Genomic DNA, 17,425 nt, shown 5'->3' with positions numbered 1-17,425 from the left:
AGAATCATGGAATTGTTTAGGTTGGAAGGGACCTTTCAGATCATTTAGTCCAACCACTAACCTAACTCTGACAAAAAACATCATTAAACCATATCTCTAAGCACTGTCTGCCCATCTTTTAAATACCGCCAGGGATGGTGACTCAACCACTTCCCTGGGCAGCTTGTTCCAATGCTTGACAACCATTTTGGTGTAAAAATTTTTCCTACTACCCATCCTAAACCTCTCCTGGTGCAGCTTGAGGCCATTTCCTCTTGTCCTATTGCCTGTTACTGGGGAGAAGAGACTGACCCCCGCCTCTCTATAACCTCCTTTCAGGTACTTATAGAGAGCGATAAGGTCTCCCCTCAGCCTCCTTTTCTCCCAGCTGAACAATCCCAGCTCCCTCAGCCGCTCCTCATAAGACTTGTGCTCCAGACCCCTCACCAGCTTTGTTGCTCTTCTCTGGACCTGCTCCAGCACCTCAATGTGTTTTTTCATAGTGAGGGGCCCAAAACTGGACACAGTACTCAATACAGTACACTAGTCCACAAGCTACAGGGATAGAGGTACATTGTATACTGTCTTTCTACTAAGTTAGACCTGCAGACCCTAGTAGCTAAGGTTTATTTACCATTATATCAATTTATTCATAAATTAGGTTTTTACAGGCTCCTATATAATACCAATCTGCTCTGACTAAGGCTCTCAGACATTATTATTTATTTACAGAGTAGTAGTGATACTTCATTTACTTCCTGATTTTCCCTTCAGTCAGGGAAAATTATTACATAATTTAACAACTGAAACGAAGTTTGGAAAACAGTCAAGAGAGTGCGTGTGTGTGCGCATGTTTCAGAAGAACAAAAACTACGTAAAGCTATCTCTAGAACACTGAACTCAGAAAGAATCATTAATTCTACATCAGTTACCAACAGAAATTTTGCATTAATGTTTTTAAATGATCTTTTAATACTAGAATTGTTTTAGTTGATCAGCATATCAGAAATGTCAAATACTCTCACTAAGAATTCAATTATGTACTTTATTTCAGGCTTCTGTATTTAAGACTTCCATTGTAAGGCCAGATTTTCATCTGGTGGCATAGAATAATTCAGATATATATTTCAGGTATGTAAACCTATATGTACATTCAGCGATAACTTACTCAACAGCAGTATACTGTAAACAACCTCAAAGCTCCTCATATATCATCTGTCCACAGGAAGACTATGCCTGTTTGTATAAACACCCCAAACCTTAATTGCATGGCAAACCTTTGAAAGTCTGGATTACTCTGATTTATTTCCTATTCATCTCTAATCTGAGTAAAAATAAGTGCATTTTATTTACTCTACTGCTTTATAGTCATGTGGCTCTATTGATAATAACACTAATGCAGGTAAGAGGAAAATTTGTTCAAAGTTAGAGCAAAAGCGTTAGCACTGGAGATCTTTTCCTCACCTCCAATGCCAGTGACTTGAATATCAATAAAGCATCAGCATGCCTAACGTCCTCCATCCATCACTCAGCTACAACCTCAGAGAATGAAGTAGCTATGGTGACAGCACCTTTTTTTTCAGTGCTAAATGCTGTGTTCTGGTTTGGCAACACCAACCTCACCATCTGGAGAATTTTATTGCAGGGAGTGCCTGTGAGTGCCTGTTATTTATCCCTCCTTTTGAGGACTCGTTCTAAATTATGTTTAATCAACATTCCCCACCATGAACAACACCACCAGAGGTTTATATTCTATACATCCCTAAGGTACAAGACTGAGACAAATTCCTAGCTGAAAAATCTGCTGAGTTTATTGAGAGTTCCCACCTGACTTTTAAAAGCAGTGCTTTGTACACACACACAGTTCAAGATTTCAGATTTCTCTTATATGCAAGCATTAGAGGTCAACTATGCAAGTAGGGTTCAGTATTTGATTCAGTCCTAAAGCCCAACCATCTGGTATCTGGTAGAAAAATCCACTACTCTCAAAGTTTAAAGAAACATTTATCCAAAATAAATAACTCACAGGTGTCTTTTCATAGTGTAATCCCTGTTATTGCAAAACATCTAACACTTACATATGACAAGGTACAAGGCTCCACAGTGCAACACAATGCACGATAGAAAGGAAGTTACAACTTACAGCAGGCATAAATGGAAAAATTGTGCAAGGACACAGCACAGAGAATAGACACAGTGTCATCTGAGGTGAAAGAAATATACTTTTGAAAAGAGCTAAACTTTCATGAAAAATTTTACCTAGGTTTTATTTTTCTAAATCTCTGAATAGGTATGTATGTGGTTTTGCACATACATGTGTGATGTGCTGTATGATTGAACAAGAACACAAAATAAATAACAACAAAACCATGCAGTCTTTTTTAAGAGACTTCTGGAATTATGCTGGAATTCCTTTTCCAAACCTGACTCAGTCTGATCTTTGCAGGTCATTAATAAATTATGGCTCACTCTATTTGTAACCTTATGCCATGCTACTTTTATTCCATCTTCCTTTGTTAATGCCAGTAGGACTTGCTGTCGCATGCAACAAAATCAAAGTAGTTTTCCCATTTCTTTACAGGAGACTTTGCATTTCTTCTCTTCCTCTAACCCTCTCCTTGATTGAATAGTGGCATCTTTTAAGTAATCTGTGGATTTTTACGGCTCAGAGCTCCTAAATGACATCTGGCTCTTATAGGTTTTCTAGACTGCTAATCTTTCTTGCATTTCAAAAACACACAAAAAAAAAAAGAAAAAGCATGACCATACAACAGTGTTTCAAGATAAAATGCAGTCATGGAAATTGAAGTTAATTTCTTAAACGATGCACTATTTCTAATGTTCTCCCTTCCTGCCTGCTAAAATGTTTGTAGATGGGAGGTATAAGTCCAAGAAGAGAAAACCTTCCCCTCCCAGAGTGTCAGAATATATCTGTTTCTCCTGGCTTAAAGCAACAGTACCACCTTGCTGATGTTCAGCACATACTATACACAAACCCTGAGGGTCAAAATCCAGGCTACCAAGAGCGTGGAAGGACTGAGAGGATCAAGCGCATAAGGAAAGAGTCTTCCATATTTTGGGAAAATGGGATCTATTTGAACTGAAAGTGACTTGAGTAAAAAGATGATGGATGTGATTCGGAGCCATCTAGTGAGCATCACTAAGCTTGGCACCAGCTCATGGCTGGTACTTGCTATGGTGTGCTGTACGGTTGAGCCCCAGGTGTGAAAAGTGTGGAAATGTAAGGACGGACTGAAAAGGAGAGGTGAAAAGAGAAACAGAGAAACAGGACAGGATCTAAACAACAAGGCACAAACTTCTGGGAAGTTTGGGTTTGCAGCTCAGACCCGTATCTAGAAAGAAGTTTTACTCTGCTTTTGAATAGTTGTTTTCCATCTGTATGCATACAGATTTTGTTCCCTAGCTCAGTGAAGCCTGCTGTGTTGCACACACTTCCACATGCTTAAAAGATACATTGAAAGCACTCTAGCATCTTTTGCAAAAATCCAACAGAAAACGGGGACTAAAACCAGAAAATAAAAAAAAAGGAAAGAGATACATCGAAAGTCTGAGGGAAGAACAGAAAGACAGCGTTCTGAATAAAGAAGAGAGACATTTTAATGCATCTGCAACTCACAGTTGTGGTGGTAGTAATCTCCTCCGTTACAACCTTCAGCGTATCGACCACTGAGATATATCCCAGACGCCTTGCAATAGCTAAGGCGGTGTTACCATTCTGAAGAGAAAAGAGAGAAGGAGAGAGAGAGAACGCACTGAGAGGGAGGATTGTGATGGGAACCAATGAGATCACTCTCAACACTGCATGAGCCAGCATTTCCATCCAAAACAAGGCGCAGCCTAGGAAAAATCACTGGTTTTTTTTTTTTACTGTTACATCTGACTCTGTCTTTGTAACTTCTTTAAGACTATAGCCCTGATTACCATGGTAACACAACACACTTACATCTGCCTGCTATGCTAAATAAAAAAGTGCTGTATGGTTTAACCCTTCAGTGCTCAAATTTCACTATACAGAATGTGTCTTGTCTGCAGAAGTTCATGTTTTATTTTGCATAAATGACTCTACATCAGAAATACTCTTCTAAAAAAAGAATTTTAAAAACTGTTAAATTTTAAATTTAACAGTTTCACTTCCCATTGAAACTGTTAAATCTTTATCAAGTACAATTCCCTCTTTGGGGAATACAAGATTACAGCTGTATTTTCCACATACACTTCTATTCCTCCTTACAACAAAAACATGCATCCAATAAAAGTATACAACAGCTAATGACTTAACAAACACAAAAACAACCTATATAAGGCTTGGGGATACAGAATTAGTTTCCATTTAAATAAATTTATTTGGATATATAGATGTGGCATTTATCAAATGGACATTAAAATGGGAGTTTAGTAAGTGTTTAAGGCATATTTATCTCCATTTCATCACCTGGAACATTGGCAGTCCACAGTCTCTGTGTCACTCAACTTGGGCAGGGGAGGAAGTGTTCTGTGATTCTTTGTAAAGAGCTCTACGCAGAATTGGTTTATGTCATTTTGCACTGAACCAAAGGACAACATGTTGGCCTACTGGAGGAATCACGGAAAGCCCCTGTACTGCTCTTTGGACTGAAATGATTTCTCTTGTGACACCACTGACTCTGTGCAGGACACTAGCCTGAGGGCTTCCCTCTACTTCAGTACTGGCTTAAGTTATCTATAATCTAAGTTCTTCTGTATCTAGTTCAGCAACCCTGAAGCAACACAGTGCGGATCAGCAGCACAAAATGAATAGATTACCATCTTCAGAGCACAAATAATTTTACTCTTACTGTCAGTTGCACATTAACTGTTCAATCCCACTCCCACATCGCCCTGCCAGACGTCTTGGGTTGAAATTCTCTCTTACCTCAAGCTAGAGGTTGCTATGTGAGGACAAGAACAGAACTAGTACCTGAGTAGGCATGCAAACTCTGGAGTAAAGACACATCCTTGAGACCCTCCTTGGATTTGGGCATGACAGCCCCAACATAAGGACTGAAAGCAAGTAAAGAGACCTTTAGTTGAATATGCCCAATAGTACCTACAGCCCCAGAATGGGGCTATAGGTAGAGACCTACAATGGTCTCTTGCTTGATGAACTGGTACTTTGGATAACTACAGCAGATTATTCAATGTGATCATTCCAGGACCAAACAGGGCACCAGTGCTGATTTAAGCATGCACAGTATACGTACATGGAAACCTGATCCACTCTGGGGAATTACACCAGTTTTTGGACATTCTGGCTGCATTTTAAAGATTACCCAATTAGAGGTGACTAATAACAACATCAACATGAAATAGGACGGCTGCATTACTGGCTGACTGTGGAGAAGGAGCTGTGCCAGAGGTTACTGACGGTCTTTGAGGAGACATTAACATCAGGGAACTCACTAAGAATCTGAAACAGATCCAGTGGAAGGAGGGACAGAAATTTGTGTCTAAATCTTCAGAAGAGCCCAGATTCTGATATTCCCTTAATTTTTGTGGAAAAGTCCTTATCGAGATACCAATTTCCAGACAGAAGAGTTGAGGCAGAGAGCAACTGAACAAGCACAGCACAGCTACCTGTGGCCAGCCTGACCCTGCAGCTCAGAAATCAGTTTCCCCACCTCACATTTAGCTTAGTGAGTTAGATCTGATCTGAACTACCTTAAAAGGATAAGGAAAAGAAGAGGAAGTTACATATACACATCTGACAACCAGCTGTAATACGAATACTTTCACCAAAACAAAGCCCTAAGAAATGAAAGAACAGAATTGTCCAGGGAAACACGTTCCCAGTGGCACTTCACAGACTTACAGTGGTGATGGCGTTGGGCTTGGCCCCATGTTGGAGAAGAACGTTGATGATGTGAGTGTGGCCTTGTTGAGCAGCTTGGTGAAGAGGGGTGTACCCATTCTGTTGTCCCCGGTGGTTACAACAAAAGCAAAGAAAGAAAGAACAACCACCAGTAATTAGATTGGACACTTTCCTTTGCTTCCTTCTGCTCCTTTTGAGACATTTCAAAAGGACATTATGCCATTAACAGACCCAAAGACAATAAATCTTCAGTAATAATAATAATACTCATTCCCCAGATTAATGAAAAGATAAAGGAAGATAATATTTTTATTCACAGATCATCTTTCACAATATAAGCAACCCTGGAAAGGCAGATAATTCCTCATTTTCTAAATCAGAGGGAGGAACAATGAGGAACAGTAAATTTAAAGTGGCATGCTAAGGACACAGAATCAGAGCTGAGGCAGAGAACATTTTTCTTCCTCTCACATCTTAGTTTTCTATAGAAACCCCAAGATTTGTCTTTAAGATATTTGAGCCAATTTAAAAAATATAAAATTTTTAACAGCAGTGATTTGAGACTATTTGCTTTTAAGAAGGCTAACAACATATACCTATTATAAATGTCCATCACTTTCAGCGTTACTTTGCCTTCAAAAGGCTTGACCAAGCTGTAATTACACTTAAAAACACGTACACAATGTCTTTATTAATAAACACGCTTAACTCCATATACTCATCTGCTTCAGTGATTCATTCTAATGTTACACAATACAGAAAACATAACCAAAGTGTACTTCAGCTAGTTGATCAGAGATGGTATTGTGTAAGTCCAGTCAGGCAATTCATTTACAAAATTATTTGCAATTGGCTTTGAAAGCAAGCAGAGAATAAACTGGAAGAAAACACCAAGCTGATCTCACTGTACACTTATGTAAAGCCTGGGGGCAGGGTCTGAAAGACACACTCTGAGCATGATCTCTTTTGCTAACGAGTAGATGCAAGTAATGCTTTGTACTACTAATCAAATAGTGATAGTTCAGAACTATTACAGTTCTTATAGTTGCAGTACGCATGTATGGCCTGCTAAGAAATCAAAGGAGGATTTTACTGTAGGTTGTAGTGCAAAGTAAATTTGCTATCTTTACTTAAATATTAGTGCAGTCCTTCAAAAAAGAATTCAGCTGTATTATTTTTCATTGGAGATGGCACGAAGCATCATGCAGGATTTCTCTAGTTGAAGACCAAGCTGCAATAGAGGTTACTTATTTTATCCTGAATCCAGCCAGGATGGATTTGCTCTTTAAACTGAGTCCACTGTACCAGTTGACAGATTGCCAGCATTTTTATTGGTCCCTAAGTGTGAGATTCTGAAGAACCACTGCCCCATACTCTCATACAAACTTGCTGACTTTAATGTTTTTCTAACTAAGTGAACTACCTGGGGAAATGGCATCAGAATCTGTCCCAGTGGCCCCTTAGACGTAGAGCGAGACCTAATACTACAGACGCAAGTATGTCTGTCCCTTTAGTTAGCCTCCAAATACCTCAGCTGAATGTCTTGGCAGCTGTTGTTTAGATCCTGCTAGTGTCTGCTTTATTAATTCTTATCAGCTGTTTTTCTAGTAGTGTCGCCTGTTCTTTTGGAATCCCTGTTTTTTTGCCCATTGATTTTGGGTGATCACAAGAGGGATGGGCCACCTTCTTTTATTTATGTACTTTGCTGTTTCTTACCACATTGAGCTGTGACCACTGTGATTAAATAGTGCTACTTTAAGAAACAATTCCATCCCATAGGTTCCAGCTGGGGACAGAGGAGCTGGCCAGAGGGACCAGCAGACCAGAAGTCTGTGATTTTGACTGGGATTCACAAATACTAAGTATGTCACTAGAAATATCTATGGACTTCACATTTGTCCCAAGACATTGCCTGAAGCCAGCTTTAAATAAGCTGAAGCCCTGCAGCTCCCGCGTTAGCCTTCTCTTTCTGATAAAGGTGATGTGATGAGATCTGGGATGTGACACGCCATTGCTGTCACCAGAAACTCTCTGTGTATACTTAGGAGATAGACAATTCTTGCTACAAAATGCATCACATTCAGGTGTTGTGCCCACCAGTTTATACTGGAAGAATCTGCTGAAGTCAGTGGATTTCATTAAGACTTTGGCTGTAGGCAGTCAGGTCTGTTTCAGTATAACTGGTCAGTAAAAACATACCCAGGTTTCCCTCAAAAAAAACCCCAAATTTGTCTTCAATAAACTGAATTCCCCCACCACAGCTGCTTCCTCTCCCAGAGTCATACTGCCCACACTTTGATCAGCAGTAATTCTTCCCACTCTTCTCCCAGCAGATCAGAGAGAACCTGGCGTCACCCTCAAAGTGTATGAATTGTTACTTACTAGTTTGGCAGCACACCGGTATTACACTGGTGTAAGCCATGTGTAAACAAGATCAGAAACAAGCTCACATTTGTTAGTTTGCAAGTAAAAAAAAAAAAAAAAAAAGCCAATGAAATTTATTCTCTATCTCCTTCTTTCATACGCCCATAGAGTTATCTGACCACTACACAATGAGATGCAGCAGCGAGAAGGCCTTCCACAACAGCCACAAATCACTGTATGTTGACACCTACCATGCAACAATTACAGTTTCCTAGTGAAAAGGCACTTATGGTATGTATTCGTAGTGCTTGGTTACCAGGTTCATAATAAAGAGCAAAAGCAAGCAAAGAAAAATTCTTTACCTTGGTTTTAGCATTGACATTTGCTCCCTGCTTGAGAAGAAAATTCACCATTTTGATGTTTCCATAGTGACACGCCACAATTAAAGGTGTATAACCAAGCTACAATAAGAGAATAAAGAAGTAAAACTGCAAGCTCAGTGGAACATTCCTTTTGCAGTGGCAGCATCCTTTGGCACACTGGAGACAGTAGCCACTCCATGATTTACCTTTGTCTGAGCATCTTGGTTTGCACCGTGTTTTGTGAGTATTTCAGCTACATTCACTTTATCCTCTTGAGCTGCAAGGTGTAAGGATGTCAGTCCAGTCTGGAGGTGGAATATACAAAATAAATAAATAAATAAATATTTAAAAAAAGAATAAAACCTACTTTATAGGAGGAAAGAAATCTAGACTTTCCCACTTCCTCATCTTTAAAACATGAAGAGATCCTAACTATAGCTTCTAAGTATGTGTGTTTTTTTAAACAAAGTAGAGTTGATGTTTCTTCTATTCCGGCTGACAAACAGCTCCAAAGCAATTACATCACCATCACCACAGAATAAAACTTTCAGGCATCAGTGATCACACTCGGATTTTATACAATAACGTCACTTGGGAAGCTGAGGAGCCCATTAATAAATTAGGGAAGCACATTCACTGTGCTTCCCGCTCCTCAGACAGGAAAGGCAACCTTGACAACTGCCGGCACGAGTCTGAAGAAAATAACTCCAGAAATAGATCCCATTCAAAGATGCCAAGGAAATGGATGCAGCTTTTAACTAAAAGCTCACTGTGATCACACACACAGTACTTGCCTGTGAACAAGGCAGGGAACATATTTTGTAAGAGAAATGAAAACCACTTCGTTTCTTACTGATTAAATAGCATAATACATTAATACCAGAAAATGAGAGACTTGAGCCTTCTATTTTGACTTCCGTGAACAAAAGCTGCAGGCTTTTGACCTAAGTAAATAAAACTTACATATATGCCTGGGTAAATCTGGTGACCTATGAAAATCTACAGTAATAGGGGTTTTTGAGGAACTTGTTTTCTATGAAAAAGCTGTCATGTACAATCATACAAAAAATAAAAAACAATGGAAAGGTATTCCATAGGATTTTTCTCACTTGCTACTCCGCTAATCATGTTTTGTTATTTGCCAGACACCGCCAATTTCTTCCGCTTGGAAAGAAGGGTGAAGGGTAAATATATGAGGAAAAATGTCTTTGCTGGAAAGAACACTGAACTATTTTAGACTCTAGCTCTCAGGTTTCTGATACATGTCGTTAAATCTACCCATGGACTCACAAACAATGTGACATCATTCCTACATTGCACTTTGTATCTTACTGGATACTCCCACCCACAGTACTTTGTCTCCGGTTGTGAGTTACCTTTGTTGCCACATGGATATTGGATCCTTTCTCCAAAAGCAAGGTCACCATGTCAGTGTGACCTTCTTGGGAGGCCAAATGTAGCGGGGTGACTCCCTGCTTGGTCAAAATGTTGGTCTCGGCCCCATAGTTCAATAGAGTGGTAGCTATCTGCATCTGGTTTTTCTTGGCAGCAATATGCAGAGGGGTGTATCCATTCTAACACCATCCAGGAAACAAAATAAGAATAAAGTTAACAGAACAGCCATGTAAGCCTAAGAAGTCAGACACCATAAAACAGTATTATTTCATGTTACCCCTAATTACTAGAGAAAAGAGTTCATTAAATTTTCAAGGCCAGACGTGTCCCCCAGGGCCCTGCTGTTGTGTTGCTTTGTCCATCAGTTATTTTCGCCACCTAAATGAGAACAAAGCCAGCCCTCACCAGGGTGGGCAGGACTGTTCAGCTGATACCTTCAAACTATCCCAAGTTCAAATCCTACATTTTGAATAACGTATGTTGCAAATAGTCATATTTGACTGATGAGTGACATTCTCCGTGATGAGTGATGGGCGCACACTCTTCATTGTGCTATGGTTTTTTGGCGCGTGTGGGTAGAGGTGTGTTTGCATATGGAATTTTGATAAATGTGTCAGTCATGGCACCAGCTGGAAACAGCAATAGGGAGGAATGCTTCTCTGATCAAATTAACCATTTAAGCAAAGCAGAATGGCATTAATGGTACTTTCCAGCAGATAACCTCACACCTTTAGAATCACAGAATGGTTTGGGTTGGAAGGGACCTTAAAGATCATCAAGTTCCAACCCCCTGCCGTGGGCAGGGACACCTCCCACTAGACCAAGTTGCTCAAAGTGCCATTCAACCTGGTCTTGAATACTTCCAGGGATGGGGTAGCCACAATTTCTGTGGGCAACCTGTTCCAGTGTCTCACTACCTTCAGGGTAAAGAATTTCTTTCTAATATCTAATCGAAATCTCCCCTCTTTTAGTTTAATTGCTTTACAAAGCACTGTGGGGGACAATTCTGGGTTACAGCAGCCAGTCCCTCTGGAGGCGTTCAGTTGGTTGGCCTATGGGGTTTTTTTAAAAGAGAGCTTTACCAAACAATCCTGCTGTAACTGTAGCTTTTGCTGCTCTCCATGCACTGCCATGGGAACAACAGCTCTGATACACTTAACAGACGGGCTGCATTTTTTGGCAGCGTGTACAACAGTAGCTTCACACAGGGCAGAACTTTCTGACCTCAGCAGCTCGTTATTTTCCCCTTTTAGTAGCCTTTGCTTAATACAGTGATATCATGACACTGTTCCTAACCCCAGAATGAATTCTCCGTATGCACAGTCAGAAATACACACATCATTTCACAGAATCATAGAATAGTTCGGGTTGGAAGGGACCTTAAATACCATCTAGTCCAACCCCCCTGCCATGGGCAGGGACACCTCCCACGAGACCAGGTTGCTCAAAGTCCCATCCAACCTGGCCTTGAATACCACCAGGAATGGGGCAGCCACAGTTCCCTGGGCAACCTGGGCCAGTGTCTCACCACCCACACAGTAAAGAATTTCTTCCTAATATCTAATGTAAATCTCCCCTCTTTCAGTTTAAAACTGTTGCCCCTCATCCTATTGCTCCATTCCCTGATAAAGAGTCCCTCCCCATCTTTCCTGTAGCCCCTTTTAGGTACTGGAAGGGGCTATAAGGTCTCCCTGGAGTTTTCTCTTCTCCAGGCGGAACAACCCCAACTCTGTCTGTCAGATCATCTTCGTGGCCTCCTCTGGACCCACTCTAAGAGGTCCATGTACTTCTTGTATTGGGGACCCCAGAGCTAACTAGTATTACACTGAAATGACTTCCAGCTATGACTAAATCTCGCAAACAGGAAACAGGGTAGGAGAGGCCCAGGATGGGCAAGGTGGAGGCTGGGCCACCCTCCCGCTGGCCTGGCGTCCTCAGGAGGGCGATGGGAGCTCACCTTGGCGGTTGCGTGGGGCGAGGCCCCCTTCTCCAGCAGCAGCAGGGCCACCTTCTGGTTGTCGTAATGGGCCGCCACGTGGAGGGGGGTGAGGCCGTTCTGTAAGGGTGGTTATGGCGTTAGGCTGGGCGCGTGGGAGGGAGACATTAGTGTGTGAGGTGACTGGTGGGGAGCAAGGCTGTGGCGGGTAGGTGGCCATGAGCCGGGGAGAAGCAGTGGAGGAGGGGGAATCAGGGTGGCCCAGTGGTTTCTGTCTCCCCAGAGCCCACACTCAGCAATTCCCACAGCATGGGGGGAAACCGGGCCTTGTCTCCAAGTATATCCATCAGGATTTTGACAGGGACCCAAACCCGACATGCTCGGCAGCACGGTTTCCACAACCAGCGCACACAACCCATGGGGGAAGGCGACCCTAACAAAGCCAAAGCCACCATGTGAAAGCAGCTGCAGCCTTCCTTTGTGTGCACATTTCACACAGTTCTTTCCTAAGGAAGAATCCAAACTGCTGCTGACTTTTAATTTTTCTTTCTCATCCGTACCTTGCCAGCTGAATCGGGAGAGGCGCGACGCTGCAGCAGGAGTTTTGCCACTTCCAGGCTCCCGTATTTGGCCGCCACATGCAAAGGTGTGAATCCCTTCTGAAAAATTCCAGGAGATAAAAAAGCAGATGCTTGCATTAAAGGTCATACTGACATCTCTCTTTTAAGATCTATGGATTAAGTGCTTACTCTTCAACCTATATTCTAGCTCACAGAATCAATAGGTGAACCTAGAAAGAGCATCATGGCTTGAAAGTACTTTGAGAAGCATGAAATACAAGGGAAATACTTTGCCTTTTATTATTCTTTCCCATGTACGTGCTGTCAGGTTGGCAGACATTTTATCTGACACAGGCTCTACCAGCAACATACACTCTGTGTGTGGGCAAGGAAGGCGCATGTTCAAGTTTCTACTCCACACCAGCTGCACTTTTCAGTTTCACGATGACAGCTTTAGAAATATTTCCTGTATCAACTGTTGCCAGTAACAATGAAACACCAACTAAATTCAGTGAGAAAAGGCCCAAACTTTGTATTCCTCCCTTAGAGTTTGTTGAAGAATGATTTATTTTTGGACTTGTGTATCCATAAAGTCAATCATTTCTGCTGCAGCCTCTGAACTGTGGCTAAAAAAAGCCACGCCTGACTCAATGGCAGCGCTTTTGGAAACACTGTGGTAAGACTAAAAATCTTGTCTTTTTAAAAAAAAGAGTCCTTTTCTATTTGTTTTAATAATTCTTGCCAGTACAGCGCAGGTGAAAGGTCTGTGGTCAAACCAACATGCTCTTTATCTGTTCTTTTAATTTAAAAAAACACATTGATAAAGAAAACTCATGGATGGAAGACAGTAGGTGGCAGACTGCACCGCTGCCCTGACAGTAATTCCGGGGAGCTACAATGACCTATTTGCCTGACATGTAAGTGATGTGAAATGTTTATTATCGTTATCATCTTGTTCCATTAAATCCCACCTCAAAACGTTTACGTCAGGGAATGTCAAGTATTTCGAGTTCATGATCACAGGTTTGTACAGAGATTATCTAGTGGAGTACATCTCCTATTCATAATTACAGAATGTTCCTGCAGTACCAAAGCAATTCCCATAAAGCAATATGGGAAATTAAGAAAGTATTTAGTGTATTTTTAGCCATTTTAATGTGATTTAACAGCTGGATAAAATGAGAACAGCAAGCATTCCCAGTAATCCATGGATCATAATTTGAAAATTGCTGGTTTAGTCTTCTAAATCCTGGAAGACATCCCATTGTTGAAAAATATGTTTTAAGCTCCAGCTGTAAAATCGAGGTACTTTTTTAAGATCTAAAACAATACTAAGAATTAAATTATTCTCACTTAACCACATGATAAATTTGAAAAAGATATCTTAGCATGTAATTCTATTCACAGCTATCTATTTTCTTATGTGTTCAGCACTGTTAGGAATCTGTTGGCAAACATTTTAGGCTAACAAAACAATAATGATTCTGCAGACTATTTCTTCTATAACCCCAGACAAAATGGCCTGTGTCATATGATTCCTCGTTTATAGAACCACTGAAAATAGATTCAACATTAGATGCGACTGGACAGATGCTGATTTGTCTGTTTAGGAACATTCCCTTCAGCTAGCACAGACCAGAATTATTTTACTATTTAAATAAACAAGGCATTGAAGAATAAGCAGGCCTGTTAATTAAAAAAGCGTTGTCATCATCCCCTTTTCTATTTTGAAAATTTTGGCCAAAAAAGCCCTACCCATAACACAATGGGAAAGAGAGAAACAAGGACTTTGTGTACATTTTAAACCTGTTGGGACCATGTATTTATAATGATCTGCATTTGGCTCCAGTGGGAACCAAACTCCCAGCTTTAGATGACAGCAAAATGTGTCAAAATACGATTAACTTCTGATACATTACTTCAGCCTATCGGATCGCTGTTGCTTAAGTAAGAACAAAACAAAAGACCCAAACTAGTCCAATTTCTCAGTGTGAAAGCACATTCCTCACGGAACAGGCGTACGCTGCCTGGAACACAGATGTAAGGCATTTTGTCTTACTTTGGTGGACATGGAGTGTGAGGCACCGGCCTCTAGCAGAACTGACGCGACATCAACTTGTCCCTCTCTGGCAGAGATATGCAGCGGAGTGTACCCATTAGTTGTTGCAGCATCAGGGTGGGCCATGTGCTGGAGCAGAAGTTGGACGATCTCCGTTTTGCCCAAGCGAGAAGCGATGTGCAGTGGAGTCTGTTCTTCCTACAACTCAAATCGAGTAGATAATTAGTGCGGGTAGAACCACCCTCAACACAATATTCTGGTTGATCCCAACAGATCTGTCTATGCATTTGTCTTGCAAAAATCAGAGGAAGTAATAGTACAAAAAAAAAGGTAGTAATGGAAGGGTCGCGGGTTAAGTTTTATGATGAGCTTCAGTGATTAGAACAGAGAGAACCATGAAGAAAAACTTTGTCTTTTCCTTTTTATCAAGCAGATAGCGCACATCACCATGAGCATCATTTGCTCCCCTTTGTGTTCTTAATTTGTTTCACAACAACTATACCTTGCTCTACTAAACTTGGTCTCAAAATCTGGCACTAACTGCTATGTTTGGCTGATGTTTGGCTTTAGGACATGGCTATGCACCTCCTTGCTCAGCCAGAATAGCTATTGCTGGTCTGAGTCAGGCACAACGCACTGGGTCTAGTTCTGATGGAGTTAATTTTCATAACAGCAGCCTGTATGGTGCTCTGTTTTAGATTTCTGACTGAGCCAGTGTTTTAGCTATTGCTGAACAGTGCTTACACAGCGCCAAGGTTTTCTCTGTTTCTCCATCTGCCCCCCAGGGAACAGGCTGGGGGTGGGAAAAAGGTTGAGGGGGGACACAGCCAGGACAGCTGGCCCGAAGAGACAATCCATACCATGTAACGTCATCCTCAGCAATAAAACTAGGGGCTGAATTTTTCCAAAGGAGCCGTTGCTCAGAGACTGGCTGGGCATCAGTCTGCTTGTGGGAGGTGGTGAGTAACTGCATCCACATCACTTATAGGGGGAAAGGAGTTGGTTTTGTGGGGTTTTCTTCTTTCTCCTTCACCTATTAAACTGTCTTTATCGCAACCCAAGAGATTTTGCCCTTCCATTTCTCTCCCCCACCCTGTTGCAGAGGCAGTAAGCAAATGACTGAGCAGGGCTGAGCTGCCAGCTGGGGCCAGCCCACCTCATATTCTCTTTGGAAGATCTATGCATAAATAGGTTACTATTTTTCAGAACTGGTTTTAGGTGTGCTTAATATTGAATCAGCAGATCAAATGAAAATGATCTCCCTAGCTCCTCTGCTCCAGCTATGGTTTTGAGTAAGAGAAAGCAAGAAAAAATTGGAAGCAGATCACCTACCCTGGCTCGGGCATCAACCAGGGCCCCGTTTCTCAGGAGGCAGCGAACTACTTCCACCTGCCCAGCACGTGCTGCCATATGCAACGCAGTTTCTCCACGCTGCAAAAAAGCAAAAACATTTCAGTGTCCTAAACCCCCAAAACGAAACAGAGCTCTGACAGCAGAAATTCCACCCATATCACCTTGTGCACAGACCCGCCTTTCCGCCAGCCGAGAACCTGCCTGCAGACCCAGCAACACACAGTTCAGAAGAAGAGTGTGTGCATACATGTCGCCAGGCCTGGGTCCACTTTGGTTTGTAAAACGGGTGATCCCTGACAAATGTAATCTCACTACAGAGGGTCAGAGTTGAAGATCCTGTCTTATAGAAAATTCTGCTGTATAGAATCATAGAATGGTTAGAGTTGGAAGGGACCTTAGAGACCATCCAGTTGCAACCCCCTGCCATGGGCAGGGACACCTCCCACTAGACCAGGTCGCTTAAAATCCCGTCCAATCTGGGGGGATGGGGACGGGGCATCCACAACTTCTCTGGGCAACCCGGGCCAGCGTCTCATCACCCTCACAGTAAAGAATTTCTTCCTAATATCTAATCTAACTCTCCCCTCTTTCAGTTTAAAACTGTTCCCCCTCGTCCTATCGCTACACTTCCTCATAAAGAGTCCCTTCTCCAGCTTTCCTGTAGGCCCTTTAGGGACTAGGAGGGGCTATAAGGTCTCCCTGGAGCTTTCTCTTCTCCAGGCTGAACGCCACCAACTCTCTCAGCCAGTACAGACTCCCCTGGTCACATATGTTCCTCATCTTTCTACATAACAGTGCATCAGCCTGCGTGCTGCACAGGAGATAAGAGTATATTGCGCCTGTCTCTCTCAAGGGATTGCGAGGCACACGAGCCTCAAGATGGAAGGGGGTATTTTTCCAGATGGTCTCTTCCGGCAGACTGTGTGGAGCTGGCAGCATTAAAAGGCCTTGCAATGGCTGTGCACAACTGAGCCAGCATATGAAATGTGTAAAATCTGTGCTCAGCAGCGTGGCTTGGTCTGCAGGCTATGGCACGAATCTTGTTTCGAGCCTTTTGTAGACCACAGAATTAGAAGGAGAAAATGAAATTATGTGGAATTTCAGATCAGGATAAAGAAGTACGGATGATATATTCAAATAATTTACTTTTTGTGTAGGTTTGCAAAGGAACACTGAAAGTTAGTATTCCTTGACAATGATATTTCTAGCTTAATTTTACACTGTCCAACATTCTTTTAGTGCACTGTCCTAAAGTGGACTAAAACAGTCCTGTGCAGCTCATTGGTATCTGGTGCATCAGATACTGGGGACAGTTCCGCAACCAGAAGCTCTGTATTTATCTGTTATAACAACACAGCAGGACTGATCACTTCTTTGTGTTAATAGTTCATTCTCCTTACTCTAGAGCTGGAGTATACTCCGTCATAAGGCTTTTACCCCAACAAATATCAGGATACGCTGCAATTACCAAAATGAACGCTCTGGTCAAGATCTTTTGCATCAGAATCAGGAATCATGTCTTGTCTTTTGTCCAGATATAAGAAAAGCAGCAGCCTGAGCTTGCCTACT

General features: G+C 41.8%; 1 protein-coding gene across 1 annotated transcript in view; it reads right to left on the bottom strand.

Moving 5' to 3' along the window:
* Window positions 1–17,425, bottom strand: part of ANK2 (ankyrin 2) — a 166,045-nt gene that overhangs the window by 81,150 nt on the left and 67,470 nt on the right. Inside the window, exons 14-22 of the mRNA XM_074154943.1 lie at window positions 15,836–15,934; window positions 14,504–14,701; window positions 12,445–12,543; window positions 11,906–12,004; window positions 9,930–10,127; window positions 8,760–8,858; window positions 8,554–8,652; window positions 5,828–5,926; window positions 3,617–3,715 (exon numbers count right to left, since the gene is read on the bottom strand). Coding sequence (XP_074011044.1) covers window positions 3,617–3,715; window positions 5,828–5,926; window positions 8,554–8,652; window positions 8,760–8,858; window positions 9,930–10,127; window positions 11,906–12,004; window positions 12,445–12,543; window positions 14,504–14,701; window positions 15,836–15,934 — 1,089 coding nt within the window. The remainder of the gene's footprint in view (window positions 1–3,616; window positions 3,716–5,827; window positions 5,927–8,553; window positions 8,653–8,759; window positions 8,859–9,929; window positions 10,128–11,905; window positions 12,005–12,444; window positions 12,544–14,503; window positions 14,702–15,835; window positions 15,935–17,425) is intronic.

Source organism: Numenius arquata, chromosome 10 (genome assembly GCF_964106895.1).
Source record: "Numenius arquata chromosome 10, bNumArq3.hap1.1, whole genome shotgun sequence".
Taxonomy (NCBI): Eukaryota; Metazoa; Chordata; class Aves; order Charadriiformes; family Scolopacidae; genus Numenius; species Numenius arquata.
This window is presented reverse-complemented; position numbering and strand designations above follow the sequence as displayed.